Below are 17,825 nucleotides of genomic sequence, written 5' to 3'. Positions count from 1 at the left end.
TAATTTTAAAACTGTACAATACATTAGTAAGACCTCGTCTTGAATATTGTGTGCTGTCCAAATTCTGGGTGGCTTTGCTTTTCAGATAATTTTCGAATTCAGCCCAGTTTTTGGGAATCAGCTGACAGCTGAGTTTCTAAGCACACACCACCATGCAACCCCTGCACGCACACACTACCATGCAACCGTTCTGCATGTATGACAGAGGGAGGAGTTCCAAGCCTTGATGCAGCGCGCTGCTGCTGCCACAGACGTTCCCTGGCCAGCAGAAGAGGAGGGGAAGGGAAACCGTTGCCTGAAACAGAAAGGGTACCCACAACAAGCCCTCCCTCTATGCCAGGACTTCTTAGATCTGGTTCGCTCATCTTGGAGCAACCCAGCGTCTGCTCCCTCAGGCTCCAGAATGGCAGAGTCCCTGCTATATACCGCAGGAGCCCAAGAAGCTGGCTTAGACACGTTCCCTACCATCGGGGACACGGTAACGGTACTGGTGCAAGGATCCACCTTCACCGGGGGGGACAAAGACCCCACTTACCGACCAAGCCTTGCAGGACTACTGACGCCATGCTTAAGAAAGAATATGCATCGTTGGTGTTATCAGTCCGGGCAGCGAATGCAATGGCTATACTGGTGCTTTAACAGTCGCAGCTAGCGGCGAGGCTGCAAGAACTGGCAATTGAGGCGGACGCAGGAGTGCTCCAGGTGGTGACGGGAGCAATGATTGACCTAATGGGGGAGCTAGGTCAGGCAACAGGGAGGTAGGTCTCTAGCGGTGCTGGTAGCCGCTCACCGACACCTCAGGCTAACCCAGGCCAAGGTTGTGGAGACCGAGAAGGTGGCGCTGTTATATAAGAACATAAGAACATAAGAAAGTTTACAAACGAGAGGAGGCCATTCGGCCCATCTTGCTCTTTTGGTTGTTAGTAGCTTATTGATTCCAGAATCTCATCAAGCAGCTTCTTGAAGTATCCCATGGTGTCAGCTTCAACAACATTACTGGGGAGTTGATTCCAGACCCTCACAATTCTCTGTGTAAAAAAGTGCCTCCTATTTTGTGCTCTGAATGCCCCTTTGTCTAATCTCCATTTGTGACCCCTGGTCCTTGTTTCGTTTTTCAGGCTGAAAAAGTCCCTTGGGTCGACACTGTCAATACCTTTTAGAATTTTGAATGCTTGAATTAGATCACCACGTAGTCTTCTTTGTTCAAGACTAAACAGAATCAATTCTTTTAGCCTGTCTGCATATAACATGCCTTTTAAGCCCGGAATAATTCTGGTCGCTCTTCTTTGCACTCTTTCTAGAGCAGCAATATCTTTTTTATAGCGAGGTGAACAGATCTGCACACAATATTGAAGATGAGGTCTTACTAATGCATTGTACAGTTTTAACATTACTTCCCTTGATTTAAATTTGACACTTTTCACAATGTATCCGAGCATCTTGTTAGCCTTTTTTATAGCTTCCCCACATTGTCTAGATGAAGACATTTCTGAGTCAACAAAAACTCCTGGGTCTTTTTCATAGATTCCTTCTCCAATTTCAATATCTCCCATATGATATTTATAATGTACATTTTTATTTCCTGCGTGCCCTTTTCCTTACACTTTTCTCTATTAAATGTCATTTGCCATGTGTCTGCCCAGTTCTGAATCTTGTCTAGATCATTTTGAATGACCTTTGCTGCTGCAACAGTGTTTCCCACTTCTCCTACTTTTGTGTCGTCTGCAAATTTAACAAGTTTGCTTACTATACCAGAATCTAAATCATTAATGTAGATTAGGAATAGCAGAGGACCTAATACTGATCCCTGTGGTACACTGCTGGTTACCACACTCCATTCTGAGGTTTTTCCTCTAATCAGTACTTTCTGTTTTCTACATGTTAACCACTCCCTAATCCATGTACATGTGTTTCCTTGAATCCCAACTGCGTTCAGTTTGAGAATTAATCTTTTGTGCGGGACTTTGTCAAAAGCTTTCTGGAAATCTAAATAAACCATGTCATATGCTTTGCAATTATCCATTATCGATGTTGCATCCTCAAAAAAATCAAGCAAGTTAGTTAGGCACGATCTCCCTTTCCTAAAACCATGTTGACTGTCTCCCAGGACCCTGTTACCATATAGGTAATTTTCCATTTTGGATCTTATTATAGTTTCCATAAGTTTGCATATAATAGAAGTCAGGCTTACTGGTCTGTAGTTACCTGGTTCAGTTTTGTTTCCCTTTTTGTGGATCGGTATTACGTTTGCAATTTTCCAGTCTGTCGGTACCACCCCTGTGTCAAGAGACTGCTGCATGATCTTGGTTAGCGGTTTGTAAATTACTTCTTTCATTTCTTTGAGTACTACTGGGAGGATCTCATCCGGCCCAGGGGATTTGTTTATTTTAAGAGCTCCTAGTCCCTTTAACACTTCTGCCTCAGTTATGCTAAAGTTATTTAAAACTGGATAGGAACTGGATGACATGTGGGGCATGTTGTCAGTATCTTCCTTTGTAAAAACTTGTGAAAAGTAATCATTTAACATATTTGCTATTTTTTTTTCTTCATCTACGATTTTGCCATTTGTATCTCTTAAACATTTAATCTCCTCTTTGAATGTTCTCTTGCTGTTGTAATATTGGAAAAACATTTTGGAATTGGTTTTAGCTCTCTTAGCAATGTTTCATTTCTATTTCTCTCTTGGCCTTTCTAACTTCCTTTTTGACTTGCGTTTGCAGTTCCGTGTACTCTTTCTGCGTACTTTCTTTTTGGTCCTTTTTTAATGCTCTGTAAAGTGCCTTTTTTCGCTGAATATTTTTTTTTAATTGATCTATTAAACCATTTTGGCAATTTAGTTTTACATTTAGATTTGTCTACTTTAGGGATGTAATTGTTTTGCGCCTCTAGTACTACATTTTTGAAGAACAACCATCCTTCTTCTGTGGGTGTTTTCTCTATTTTACTCCAATCTACTTCTGTTAGTCTCTGTTTCATGCCTTCATAGTTTGCTTTTCTAAAATTGTAAACCTTAACTTTAGTCTTTACTTTTGGGGATTTAAAAAACACTTCAAATGAGACCATGTTATGGTCTGAGTTTGCCAGTGGTTCTCTGACCTCTGTTTTAGTTATTCTATCTTCGTTATTTGAAAAGACTAAATCAAGGCATGCCTCCCCTCTAGTGGGTGCCTTGACAAATTGTGTTAGGAAGCAGTCATTTGTCATTTCCACCATTTCTATTTCATCCTTCGCGATACCCACCGGGTTTTCCCATTTTATTTGGGGGAAGTTGAAATCCCCCATTAGTATGGCTTCTCCTTTGCTACACACATTTCTAATGTCATTGTATAACAGATTATTGTGCTCACCGTCTGAATCTGGCGGTCTATAGCATGCTCCTATTATTATGCCTTTTGAATTTTTGTCTGTTATTCTGACCCATATTGATTCGGTTTTATTTTCTTTGTCCAGGTTTAACACCTGGGCTTCAAGACTGTTTCTTATGTATAGCGCTACCCCTCCTCCTCTTCTGTCCTGCCTGTCTTTCCTATACAGTGTATACCCACAAATATTATATTCGTCCCCATCACTCTCAGACAACCAAGTTTCAGTAACACCTATCACATCATAGTTACCTGTTAGTGCAGTAGCTTCAAGTTCTAGAATTTTGTTTCTGATACTTCTAGCATTTAGATAAATACATTTAATGGTTGTCTTACCTGAGTTGTTGTCCTTGTTTTGATGCGGTCTCCCTTCTGTTTTTTTTGTTGATTTCTCCCCCCTTCCTTTCTAGTTTAAATGCTTCTGAACCTGCTCGAGGATCTTTTCTCCGAGTAGACTAGTTCCCTTGTTATTTAAATGCAGTCCATCCCGTCTATACAGATAGTCCTCGTTGTAGAATGTGGTCCAATGATCAAGATAGGTGAAGCCTTCCCGTGTGCACCACGTCTTCAGCCATTCGTTTTGATTAATTATTTCCAGCTGTCCATATGGTCCTTTGCAAGGTGCGGGTAGTATACCAGAAAATACCACAGTTTTGGTTTTCTCTTTTAATTTCCTTCCTAGCTCTCTGAATTTGTTTTGCAGGGATTTTGGTCTGTCTCTTCCAATGTTGTTTGTACCGATGTGGACGACTACTACCGGGTCGTCTCCTGTTCGTTCTAGGAGCCTGTCCACGTTTTCAGTGATGTGCTTGACCGAGGCTCCCGGAAGGCAGCACACTGTTGTAGTAAGGGGGTCCAAACTGCGAATTGAACTTGCTGTGTTTCTCAATATGGAGTCCCCAACAATCATGACCTCCCTTCTTTTTGCTGTCTGGTCACCACTGTCAATAGGGTCCTGGATGTTGTTCCTTTCATTCTCTTGTTGTTGGTTCTGCTCATCAAAATTCTGAAGTGACTCAAATCTGTTGGTTGTTTTGATTTCTGGTGGTTGTGTTTGACGAAGTTTCTTTTTTTCCCTGCTTCTGCCTACCTGAACCCAGCTGTTCTGACCTTCTATCTCCCTGGTGGCTTTCAGTCTGTTAGGGGTGATGCAGACTTCCATGAATTGTGGGTGTGCCAGTTCCTCAAGATCCTGTTGCTGTCTCACTTCTTCCAGCTCCATTTCTAGCATACTTACTAGTTTATGCAAGTCCTGGATCGCGCGGCACTTTACGCACACTTGGTTTAGCTCGGCTGGGTTTTCTCGGATTTCCCACATCAAGCAGGTGTCACAGATTACTGGCTTGAAGACCATGTTGAGGTTTTTTTTTTTGAAGTTTAGTTTCTTCTGCAGCTGTCAACCTGCTTTCCAACTGCTTCGAAACTGCTCTGTACTTTTCCACGCCTGTACTTCTCCCACTCGCTGTCGCTGGGAAGACTGCCTCGTTTAACTGCGTTGTTCTGCTGTGCTGTCGGCTCCTCCCCTCGCCCGTGTCTCAAAACGGCGCTGAATTTGAATCAGCTGCTCCGAGTTTCAGCTTGTTTGTTATCCGAAAAACACACGCGGCTGTTTGACTTTGAGCTGCTGCTGTGTTTCCCCAATGTCCTCTGTTTTCTGATTAAAGCAATTCAAGATGCAATTTCTCCTTTCTGCTTCGAAACTGCTCTGTACTTTTCCACGCCTGTACTTCTCCCACTCGCTGTCGCTTCCACTCGCTGTCGCTGGGAAGACTGCCTCGTTTAACTGCCTATAGATACAATAGCTTTATTTTGGTTCATTATGATGTGGTAAAGATGTGTGTACTGGGTAGGGTGACATTTCTTTGCAAATCAATTTATGATCAGCAGATTCAGCAGAACCTTTCAAAATCATTATTCATCCTGATATGATGAGATTAAAGCCCCTACAGTCACGAATGTAGACGAGTCCAGCTGTTTTGCACAGTGGTTAAGATGCTCACTGTGCAGGGTTGCCGGTTCTTGCCAAGCCTCCACTCTGTTACATTTGGCATGTGTGATTGCTCAGTATTGAAGGAACTGAGGTCACAGTTGAATGCAACTCTCTTACCTCTGACTTTCTGACCACCCTGTATTTGTAATCCATTCTCTCTTGCAGGAATTACACTAGTCTTATTGACTCAGACAGGAGCAGGAATCAGGAAGACCAGCAGGAATACAAACTTTACTTGTATCTGTGGATATGAAGAAAAAAATACATCTTATAACAGCCTTGGACTCTGCATATAATACGCAGTTGAGGGCTTAGAACTTTAAAAATATTATTTAAGGATAAATGACTTAATTTGGAAATGTGTCCATTGCTTCATAGACAGATGTCAGAAGTTCTGCTTGCCTTCTCAGAACACATGAGCTGGAATGTTTGCCTACCTGGCTTATTCACTTCAGTTCCAGGACCTACGCATGTATGTCAAAAGACAGAGCACTTCCAGTACCATGCTGTAGAGTATATCAAGGTTTGCCGTCTATTCTATGGGGTTTCTTTCAGCCTGGTCTGTCAGTGAGCATGCTGTACAGGCTGAGTGAATGCTGTGGAATGTGTTTTGCAGTCGGGGGTGGGGGGGTGGAATGTCTGATATTTTTATCCAGTCGCATTTCAGCAAACATCCCTTGCATGTGTGAGTGCATTGAAAAGAATGGAAGATATCACATCAGCCCCCCAGTGATCTAAACCTGTATATATAGTGTTGACTTTCATTGTGCTGCAGTTGATTTGCAGTATTACTTGTTTACTTTTATTTTATAGTGACTTGCTTTTATATTTACTTGTTGTTTACTTGCTTGCTATTAGTGCAAATTAAATACGTCAACATAAGAGTGATTCAGTCACCAGCAGTAAAAAAGAATGTGATGTGTGATTGGGGGATTTTGAAAACATTGATTTTATTTTGTGGAAAAGATGAAGACATGGTGCTGAAGTGTTTGAGTATACAGCAGTAGAGCAGTACACCCCGCTGTTCATCTTTGCATGCTTTCAAGCTGTTTACATTCCTGTGAGCCAACAACAAAAGTGTGCCTATAGTCATAATGGACACGGTGTTATTTACAGAGGTTATTTTATTCATCTTGCATATCTATGTTTTCCTCTTTATAAAAACTGCATTTGTATCTTGTTTTGCATGTATTAAACTGTTTACAAATAGAATGTTTGTTTTATTGTTCATTGAATTTGTTGCTATTTACAGACTTTTTTTTTTATTGTGTATAATGTTTGTATTATTTTTAAAAATAAATATTATTAGTTAGTAGAAACAATTGGGGCAACCTTGGCCAGCACCAAACAAATAAGTACAACTGTCAAAGCAGATCTAACTTGTATCAAAGACACAAGCCAAGTTAGTAAAACAATTGGGGCAGCCTTACATATAATGATATAGTCTCCTGAGAACACCCCTTAGGAAGCAGGGGTAACCCTCTCTTTTCTGTACTCTGCGTTTTTTATCTGCGTGTGTGTGATCCCTTCTCGCACTGCAAACTCCGTACACAGCAGACTGGACACGGTTTCTCGGTTCAGGTCTCGTTTTATCACTCTGACAAAGTCAGCTTCGGGATCTGAATATAGCAAGCCCGGAGTCATTCAAATAAACAGCATTAATTACAAAAATAAAAAAATTAAAAAATAACTTGAGAATTATTAGAAACGCATTCATATAACCCTCTGTTGCATTTAATCACAGACATGTGTAAACACGTTTTATCATTCTCAATCAATTCTTAGTACAGTAGTTAAGAATCTATTACATCTTTCGAGGTACAAGATATGTAGTTAAACGTTTAAGGAAAGATTATGCAGTCACTAAACAAAATAGACAGTAACAATACAGAAAAACACTACAGAAAAAGATATGCAGCCTCACCTAAGTGACCTGCTCCCATATGGACAACTGACCTTGACCTTTACTTATTTAATTATTAAATCCCCAAATTATTTCTAACAAATTTAAAGGAACGGTGCATATCCATTTTGCACCTGTTACACAGACAAGGTGTTCTCTTAGCTGAAGTATTCTTACCAGGTGTACCAATAAGTGGAGACTACTGTATATTGGTCTGATTGTTCATAACGAATAGAAAACCACTGAAGTGCAAATGGAAATATGTAACACTATCTGCATTCAGTTCATTTAAAATTAGAAAGTAGATTACCTAATAAGATGCAGCATGTGACTGTCAATGTGCCACAAACTGTTTTGGAAATTAAACGTGTTAAGTCCGTCTTGAGATGGCAGTGTTATACCTTTGAGCTGCACCTGGTGAGTCACTCCTTGTCAGAGAGTCACGTTCCCTTCCTCACAATCTTAGAACATTAATTCCTTCAGCATATATATATATATATATATATATATATATATATATATATATATATATATATATATATATATATATATATATATATATATATGAAATGTCCAAAAATCAGATGTGATGTAATCATGGTAGCGGTCGCGCAGACATAGTTAAGGTTTGAACGAAGGTATTGTTTAAAGAAGTTTACAACCAGCTCTAAAGGAGGTGAAACACCACCAATATGCATGAAAATATGTATGTGTGGTCGGCTTGGCAGGCTCAACAAACCTTGTGAACAGGGTAGCATTTGGTTGAATACTTTTTTAGATACAGAGTGGCGAGAAAAACAGCTGTTTTTCTTTTTTTTTTTTAAAGAAATGATTAAGACATTTTTTTTTTTTTTTTTATACACCTGTATCTCAAAAGGTATAGCAAATTAAGGAACCACGCTCTGCAAACACATAGTCCAGGGGGTGTAGATGTGCAATGGGGTATTAATATTTTGGGGGTTTTACAAGAAAATGAACCTCAAAGATAACGGTCTGACATCACTGCTGCTAGGCCGAGTGACGTGACCGTTCCATTGCACTGATAGGGAGACATTCCTATATCTAGTTCAGCACACACGGATCACATCTCTGTGATCTTCTGTCTGGATTAAAACTTGTAATCAGTGATAATGTTTTTTTGTGTTTTGTGCCTTCAACACTTTGGGAACTAATTATATATATAATTATATATATACACACACACACACACACACACACACACACACACACACACACACACACACACACACACACTACCGGTCAAAAGTTTTAGAACACCTCCATTTTTCCAGTTTTTAATGAAATTTACACAGTTTAATGTCTCAATGTACTCTGAAATTAAAGCATAGAACAAATAAACAATTGGAGATAAAAAAGAAATCATGGAATCGTTTTGTTTAACAAAATTTAATCAAAATTTTTGACTCAAAGTAGCCACCTTTTGCAGATATAACAGCCGAACACACTTGTGGCATTCTTTCTACAAAGGAAATCAAATATTGTTCGGAAAGTTCTTCCCAACACTGTTGCAGAAGTTCCCACAAATGTGTTGCACTTGTAGGTTGCTTTGCTTTCACCCTTCTGTCCAGTTCATCCCAAACCAGCTCGATGGGGTTTAAGTCTGGAGACTGTGCTGGCCATTCCATGATTTGAAGCCTACCGTCTTGTTCTTTTCTTCTAAGGTAGTTCTGACATAGCCTGGAGGTATGTTTTGGGTCATTATCTTGCAGTAGGATGAACCCCTGACTAACTAGACGTATACCAGAGGGTATTGCATGGCGCTGCAAAATGTTGTGTAGCCGTTTTGGTTCAGGGTGCCACTCACTCTGTGCAAGTCGCCGACTCTGGATCCAGCAAAAGCGCCCCAGACGATCACGCTTCCTCCTCCATGGGGATCCCTGCTCTCAACATACTCTACACTAGTTCCTTGGCTATTGCAGCTGCACTAGTGGACCTCAATGGAACTGCTTCCTGGTATTATGTTGCATAATCTACCACCACTAATATATGCATATACCCGGAATCAGAATGTAGCAAAAGAGCCCACTATGTCCATTGCAATCTGCTCAAAGGGAGTGGAAATGATTGGCAGTGGGACCAAAAGGGAGGGGCGCACTCGACCCGGTGCTACTAGCTGGCAGTCTGGGCAAGTGGCTACATATTTCGACACTTCATTATGAAGCCCTACCCAGTAAAATTGAGCCAATATCCATTCCCTTGCTTTATCAGTGCCAAGGTGCCCTGTAAAAGGGATATTATGCAAAAGCCGCATGACCTTGGGCTGACAAGACGTGGGAGCCATTACTTGTGTTACAGGCTGTCCTGTGCCCGGGGCAGGGTTTATACTATACAGTAATTGCCCATTTATAATGAAGTGTAGGTATACTAGTACCCCAGTGCCTTCAACATCCTTACCTTCAATAGACTGGACCTGTCCCCAAGCGTGAACCAGTGTCGGCTCGTTGCTCTGGCCCCATACTAGGTTCACACTTCGGCCAGATTACACGTCGCCGTGTTGCACTCCATTGCCGAGGGACACATGCTGGTGATGTGTCCGGGCTCCTGGCACCTAAAACATACAGGAGGGTGTCACAAAGACGGTCGAAGTGGGTGACGTCAGAAACAGGAAATGATGAACACAAAGACAGGACACATGAGGTGAATTGATGGTGACGCCTGCTGGCGCCGGTTTATTGAAAAATAAAACAGGTTAAACAAACAGAAACAGAACACGGCACTCTATGCCAAAATAAATAGATACACAAACGGACTATACAGACAAACACGATGCACAGACAGACACACTAACAAACACGGTGAGCAGATGAATAAACAAGTATCGTGCTGGTCCCCCCAGCACACAATAGCAATTGATATTTAATTCTAATTCTCCTCTCTCTCCCGTTCACCACTCACCGAACACCGAACCCCGAGTGAGTAAAATGTGCATCTATATATACTGTTGTGCTGGGATTCAATTACCAATTAATTATTCACTTGAATCCCAGCACATGAATTAATTATGTGCAACCTCATGCTCACATATTAAATACTTTAAATGCACGTGAAGTGATGTACAATCCTGTGCCTAAATACAATTATACATTTTTAAACACACGTGAAACACAGACCCGTTTATATCCTGTGTACCAATGCCTATACACCAACATTTAACACACCACACGCAACATATAACAGAAAATACACAGAGGGGCGGGCACTTTGTCACAGAGGGGCAGAAGGCACTGGGGTTACTTGTTTGTCCCGCTGCTGATTGGGGTCGGTGGTCTGGGAGGTCTGGTTCTCAGCTAAGGAGAGGTGGTGGTGGAGGTGACAGAGGGGTCAGAAGTCCAGTGCGGGTGGAGACCAGGGAGTCCTCGTAATCTTCTGCCAATTTGCGATGGCCTCCAGTGTGCCTGGGTTATGCCATCGCATCCATCCTGGGGTCATGGCGCCGAACACATCAGAACTGCTCCAGCACTAGTGCCTCGCCCAATTGCACCCCTGTCTTTTGGGCTGAGTTAAGCCAATGAACCATGTGGTCACTTAACCTCTGGGCAACCACACTGGGGTGGGTCTCCTGTGGCCTCTGGTACTCCCATAACTGCACCCGGTGTGTTTCCCCCTTGATGGTAAGGTGTTGGAGGATGGCCTGCTTGACCAGGTCATACTGGCTAGCCTCCTCGTTTGTCATGGCCTGGTACACTGCCTCATCTTCCTCACTCAGACAGGGGCCTAGCTGACTGGCCCAGTCCTCCTTTGTCCATAACAAGGTGGAACCAAATACACCTCAGGGTTCTCATCCTCCCATCATCTTCTGCGCCCTTGCTTAAGGGGACGTCATCATTGGTCCTGCTGGTACTTGGGGTGCGTTCCTGAGTCCGACACTCTCTGTCAGCGCTGTGTGTCTCTCCTCCCTCTATCTCTCCTCCGTCTCCCATCTCTGCTCAAGCGCTTGCAACAGTGTGGTTAGCGTTGTGACGTCCATCTCCCTTTCCTGACACCTGTGTGAACAAGTGATTTGCAGTGCACAGGTGTAGTGGTGATGCAAGTGCTCCAAACAACGACAGAAGTTATTTTTAATTCTTTTGGTCTTCTTCAGACCATTAAATAATAATGCTGGCTCTACACAACAATGTGTATTGCCAGCGAATAAACGATGGGGTTCAGTCCCGAAACAACAGTAACACAGACACTTCTCTCGATAGCGAGAGCTCTTGGTGCAGGTGTGCTAAGACAACAATGGTGCATTAGTGCTGCAGTGTAGTCCTGGGTTTGTGTTTTTTTGTCTAACAATGACAAACACAGACAGTTAGCAACAAACAAAACACTCATGATACATAATTAATGGACAGTTTCCTTTCTCAGTCCTTGCGATAACCGTAACAAAGGAACAGATTGCATTGTCACACCCCCTGCGATAGCTAGTTCAGTCACGTATCATCGAATCCATGACTGACGCATAGCGTACCGCATTAGGGCGATGACTTCTGGTATTGTGACTCCACCCCCCTTCCTGGATGGATGGCTTCCGATTGACCGTCGAACGAATTGCCAAACTATCCAGTACGGGGCACACTGTTCCTGTTGTACAGCGCCCACACAGACCGGGAGGGAGATTGTTGACTAGGATTCATTCACTCTCAATTTTATTCAATTTTGGAAACTTCTGAATAAACCATGTCATTTGTTTTTATTTTTCAAAAGTTATCTGTTTGTTTTTGTCTGATACTTAAACCACTAATATTAGCATCTTGGAACCAAAAAGGTATATTAAATATGTTATTAAGTGAAACTTTAATCTTTGTATTTTAACTAAATGTGTTTGCATTAATTGGGAACATTGGGTCCCACTTTTATTAAGATACAATAATTAACTGAAATACTTATAACTGTGTAGGTAAATTTTCCCATAGACAATTAAAATCAAATCTTAAAATATACCTCACAATACAACTACTGTACTATATTTATATTGGCTGATAATTGTACAGCACAGCAAGGTAAATGATCTGAATTAACAGCTCAGTCTGTTCGGTCAGTCATGTTACTGTGTGTCATTTCAAACTGGGATTGCTACAGTGAAATCACATCCCATTTCAAACTGGGATTGCTACAGTGAAATCACATCCCATTTCAAACTGGGATTGCTACAGTGAAATCACATCCCATTTCAAACTGGGATTGCTACAGTGAAATCACATCCCATTTCAAACTGGGATTGCTACAGTGAAATCACATCCCATTTCAAACTGGGATTGCTACAGTGAAATCACATCCCATTTCAAACTGGGATTGCTACAGTGAAATCACATCCCATTTCAAACTGGGATTGTTACAGTGAAATCACATCCCATTTCAAACTGGGATTGCTACATTGAGATCATGTTCCATTTCAAACTGGGATTGTACATTGAGATCATGTCCCATTTCAAACTGGGATTGCTACATTAAAATCACGTCCCATTTCAAACTGGGATTGCTACATTGAGATCACATTCCATTTCAAACTGGGATTGCTACGTTGAGATCTCATCCCATTTCATTGTAATCTGTTTCAGTCACCTAAACTGATCTGAAACAGTCATGCAGGTCTTTACCACTCCATTTCAGAACTGGAGAATGCTTATCAATACTATTCATGGAGCATTTAATTATTCCTGAGCACTTCTTATTGCAATTACTCAACAATTATTTATTTATTTTTTTAGCTTTTGCTATTTTGTGAGTTCAGGTTAGATCAACTGGTGCTCTTACTGTCCCTCAGGCTAGATCAGCTAGTGATATTACTAGAAATGAACACAATACGACTTAACGACTGCAAACATGGACAAGAAAAGAAAAGCAATTTGACAATTCTTACTGATTAATTGTGTTTGACTGGATAGTAAGCAGTTACAGTGGATACCCCTCAGCACACAGATCTTAGAACTTTGACAACTATTGAATAACGAGGATAACTTAATACAGGATTTTTACTTTTTATTATTTTGTTAAGCATAGTTTAGTTATTTAACACTGTATCTTCTGCAAGGCTGTGGAGACTCTTCCTCACAGCACAGCAAGCCGGACTCCTTCCTCAGCGCTGCTCACAGCAGAGCGTCTTTCTGACCCCCTCTCCCCCCTTCACAGTCCTGCAGGACCCCCATCTCTGTGCTGAAGTCCTTCAGTCCATTCTTCCCATGCTGTTTGCTGCAGGCAGTGAGAAGCTCAGAGTTGCAAGGACAGCTGCATGATTTCTGTTTGATGCCTAGGGGCAGGTCGCTGGCAGGGAGGCATAGCAGACGAAGACGCTGGGGGGAGGGGGGCACAAATAGCAGAGACAATTCAGATCAGTGCAGACACTTCTGTAACACTCAGTATACAGTGTATAGATATTGCTTTGTGATTTCCACATCAGAAAATAGGGCCCCTTACACAGCACAGAACAGTAGTTAGTAGCTATCGAACTGGTCTGATCATGAAGGAATGAGTTTGATTTATCAAACTGACCAATGAAGGCACAGTCATGCGAGATTTCTCAATGTGATTTTACCTCGTGTATGGTCCCCTTGGTCCGGGTGAGTTTGAAGACGATCCACAGAGGAACCAAGACCATGGAGGAGAGAGCGAGGAACCAGCCGAGGATGTATCCCCAGGCCGGGTACTCGTAAGTCCTGTTGTACTTGAGCAGGGTGTACTTGACCAGGGAGAAGATGAAGGTCCCCTGGTGGAGAGAGATGTCATTACTAAGGCCCTGTGAAAACCATGGATATTTTCTTGAACACTAGAAGCGCCAGCATTTCGAACCTAGAAGCACCACACCGTCCATTTTAACTGGTATTTTTTTTTTTTTTTTTTTTTTTTTTTTGAATTAGGTCGCCACGTAGTCTTCTTTGTTCAAGACTGAACAGATTCAATTCTTTTAGCCTGTCTGCATATGACATTCCTTTTAAACACAGAATAATTCTGGTCTCTCGTCTTTGCACTCTTTCTAGAGCAGCAATATCTTTTTTATAGCGAGGTGACCAGAACTGCACACAGTATTCAAGATGAGGTCTTACTAGTGCATTGTACAGTTTTAACATTACTTCCCTTGAGTTAAATTCGACACTTTTCAAACAGATGTAATATGATAATGACAGACAAACAATCATAAAACTCAAAAGTTTTTTTTTTTTTTTTTTTTTGCACATTTGCATAGCAGAATCACCATATTTAAATGGAAAACAAAATATAAAATATTGCATCTGGCATATTGTGTTAGCCCTGGTGTTCCAGTCCAGTGTCAGTGTTGTGTGTGGTGTATGGTGTAGGCCCTGGTGTTTCAGTGCAGTGTCAGTGTTGTGTCTGGTGTATGGTGTAGGCCCTGGTGTTTCAGTGCAGTGTCAGTGTTGTGTCTGGTGTATGGTGTAGGCCCTGGTGTTTCAGTGCAGTGTCAGTGTTGTGTCTGGTGTATGGTGTTGGCCCTGGTGTTTCAGTCCAGTATCAGTGCTGTGTCTGGCGTATGGTGTTGGCCCTGGTGTTTCAGTGCAGTGTCAGTGTTGTGTCTGGTGTATGGTGTTGGCCCTGGTGTTTCAGTACAGTGTCAGTGTTGTATCTGGTGTTGGCCCTGGTGTTCCAGTCCTGTGTCAGTGCTGTGTGTGGTGTATGGTGTTGGCCCTGGTGTTTCAGTACAGTGTCAGTGTTGTGTCTGGTGTTGGCCCTGGTGTTTCAGTGCAGTGTCAGTGTTGTGTCTGGTGTATAGTGTTGGCCCTGGTGTTCCAGTCCAGTGTCAGTGTTGTGTGTGGTGTATGGTGTTGGCCCTGGTGTTTCAGTCCAGTGTCAGTGTTGTGTCTGGCGTATGGTGTTGGCCCTGGTGTTTCAGTCACTCTGTTTTCAGAAGTGCATAACCCCCCCCCCCCCCCCCCCCCCCCCCCCCCCCCCCCCCGGATTTATACGTTTCTAACACGGCAGCAGGGCTGCAACAGACTGAACTTGCCCAGCTGGCACGGCAGGTGATTCACCTGTTCTGGAGCCTCTTCCATGACCACGACCTCTGGCTCGGCTCCTGGTTGGTCCTGTTACAGGCAGGGCTGCTGGCAATTCTATAGCACTGCCCTCACTGTCGCTTTAAGAGTGGCTCATTTAGAACCCACGAATGGTCGCCGTCATTCCCAGCATCAGTGATGATCAGAGTATCTGTATCAGAGTCATCTTCATCTACAGCGTGTAGCGTTTCTAGAACATGCTCTCTGGTCATTCTCTGTCTTTGAGCCAATTGTATTTATCAGTGTATCACTCTCAGTATGCCCACTCAATCTCAGTATAGATGTGAACCTGCAATGCTATACACAGGGGGGTACCTATGACTCAGAGGTGGGTTTTTTAAGCACTCAAAGAATGTAGACAGGTAGATGCCATTTGATCACGAGACTGGTTGTATTGAAAAGGACTGGTGATTGTAATGAAAAGGACAGGCAGGATTATAGGCTATACTTAATAAATAAATATGTATTGATATAACTGGTTAAAATTACGTTTTGGCGCTTCTAGGTAAACATGCTTATAATTCGTGCGTATATGCGTATAATTCGAATCGTATTTCGCAGAATGTGCACGGAACTATTTTATAAATTATGTGTACAGATTTTTTTTTTTTTTTAAAACATCAAATACAGAGATAAATGCACTGACATCATCAAAATCAATGTCAAAGTTATTCCAGCACTTTACAATAGCTTGTGAAACGGTGTTGTAAGCCTGTAGGTATCTGCAAGGACAGCTTGCAGTTCTAGTACGTGACGTGCATGTTCACCATTTAGATCTTGCAAAACAAATACAAATACAATGTGTAACTCATACTGATCTTGGGCATCAGTCGACTCAGCAGTGACCACTGACAAGCAACCAGACTGTGTTACCAATTTCATAAACTCCTGCTTGTGATACTCGGCATCTTTAGATAAGTATTCATGTCTCAGCTGGGCTCATGAAGGAATCGCTCCACTATTTGCTTCACTGAAGAATTTCCGTAACTTTTGGTTGTCCAATTTTTTCCAAAGGGATATTTACGCAAACAAACGCCTCCGTCAGGTCAAAATGTAATGTGTTTCGTGCTTCATGGTTTTCGGTGGACTTCTGGAACATGGAAGTCACTGTTTGTTGTTTCTTTGCAAGTAAAACAGTCGCAGTACTGCTCTGGATTTCCGCCTTTCTCTTTCGGTGAATACATGAATCTATATTCCTGTCAACAGCCGATTCTTGATAGTGACCTACAGTAACGTTGCAGGACATACAGAAGAGCTTCCCTCCATCGCTGTGTAAACTCCTGCTGGATACTGCTTTATGTGCTCTGCTGCAGACACATTTTTAGCATTTTTAGAGACATCCATTTTCTTGTTTACAGTGTGTAGTATTTTAATTTCCCACCTAAATTGCATGTAGCCCGATGATATAATCACTGCACAGCACTATGTGCATGGCAAATGGTACAAGCAGGCACACAGCAGAGCAGTACAGTTTCATTAAGGTGATTTTCTTATATATGAAATACAAATAATAATAATTATTATTATTATTATTATTATTATTATTATTATTATTATTATTATTATTATTATAATATGTATTTTTTTTATTTCTTAAAATTATAAAAATCACGGTATTGGGCTAATTTCACAATTTCCGTGCAGCCAGTGAAATTGTGATTTACACAGGGCATTAGTCATTGCACAATATATCATAGTTGTGTTTATATGATAAGAAATAACAGAATGGGAAGTGTATACAGTGGGACACTTACAGTGCAGATGGCTGGAGTGAAGAAGAGCCAGCAGTATTTAATCAGAGGCCAAGGCCGGTAGCCAATCATGTCTTCTATGCAGTCATAAAACCGGTCAGCTCCTAAAGAATTAAACACAAGCGGTAAGAAACTGGATCAGAATGCTAACACAGTTCCCCTGCTCCAGGGGCTCCCGCAGTCTGCCAGCACTGTCACACTGTTCTGAAGGGGACAGTAAACGCCTTACAGTAAAGAGTCAGCACAGTTCCATGGGGGTGCTGATACAATACCACCATATCACATGATTTCTCAAGAACCAGGAAGCAACACAAATAAACACTGCTTAATATCACAGCCCTGCAAGAAAGAAATGTGGCAGTCTGACTGTGCAATAGAGAAAAATACTCTTTAAAATGAATACCAATGTGAGAGCAACAGCCTTCGGAAACCACTCAGAGTGGTGGAAATATCATGCAAGTTATACGAGGGGATATTAAAAAAGATTTAGAAACTAACATCTCTTTTACAATGAATATTACATTCCTGTATTTGTTTATTTTATTATTATTATTTTTTTGAAAATTCTTCCTCTGGATAGCCCAGGATTTCAAGCTGGTCAGGAGTTGCAGGCTGCCTTTCATCACCCCCCACATTCCACGTGTCTGTTGTTATTTTACATGTATTTATGTTTTTATTTATTTTGTTTGATAATCCACTGATGGTGAAAATAGAATGTTTTTAAAAGATGGACATACAAAACAAAGTATTCTAATTTAGCATTTACTGTTTTTCAGATAAGTATTTTAATTATGTAGGAACAAGCAATAT

At 41.6% G+C, this 17,825-nt stretch overlaps 1 protein-coding gene across 2 annotated transcripts in view; it reads right to left on the bottom strand.

The window, feature by feature from the left end:
• Positions 1-17,825, bottom strand: part of LOC121299468 (sodium- and chloride-dependent GABA transporter 2-like) — a 749,163-nt gene that overhangs the window by 701,387 nt on the left and 29,951 nt on the right. The window contains exons 13-15 of one of the 2 annotated variants that reach the window (XM_041227180.1): positions 17,019-17,119; positions 13,791-13,961; positions 13,259-13,548 (exon numbers count right to left, since the gene is read on the bottom strand). The exons of the other annotated variant lie outside the window; for it this stretch is intronic. Coding sequence (XP_041083114.1) covers positions 13,345-13,548; positions 13,791-13,961; positions 17,019-17,119 — 476 coding nt within the window. The 3' untranslated portion in view covers positions 13,259-13,344. Of the gene's footprint in view, positions 1-13,258; positions 13,549-13,790; positions 13,962-17,018; positions 17,120-17,825 lie in introns of those variants that run through there. 2 annotated transcript variants of the gene reach the window in all.

This window comes from Polyodon spathula, chromosome 25, assembly GCF_017654505.1.
Source record: "Polyodon spathula isolate WHYD16114869_AA chromosome 25, ASM1765450v1, whole genome shotgun sequence".
NCBI classification, from domain to species: Eukaryota; Metazoa; Chordata; class Actinopteri; order Acipenseriformes; family Polyodontidae; genus Polyodon; species Polyodon spathula.
Note: the sequence above shows the minus strand (reverse complement) of the source record. Positions and strands in the feature narration are given on the sequence as shown.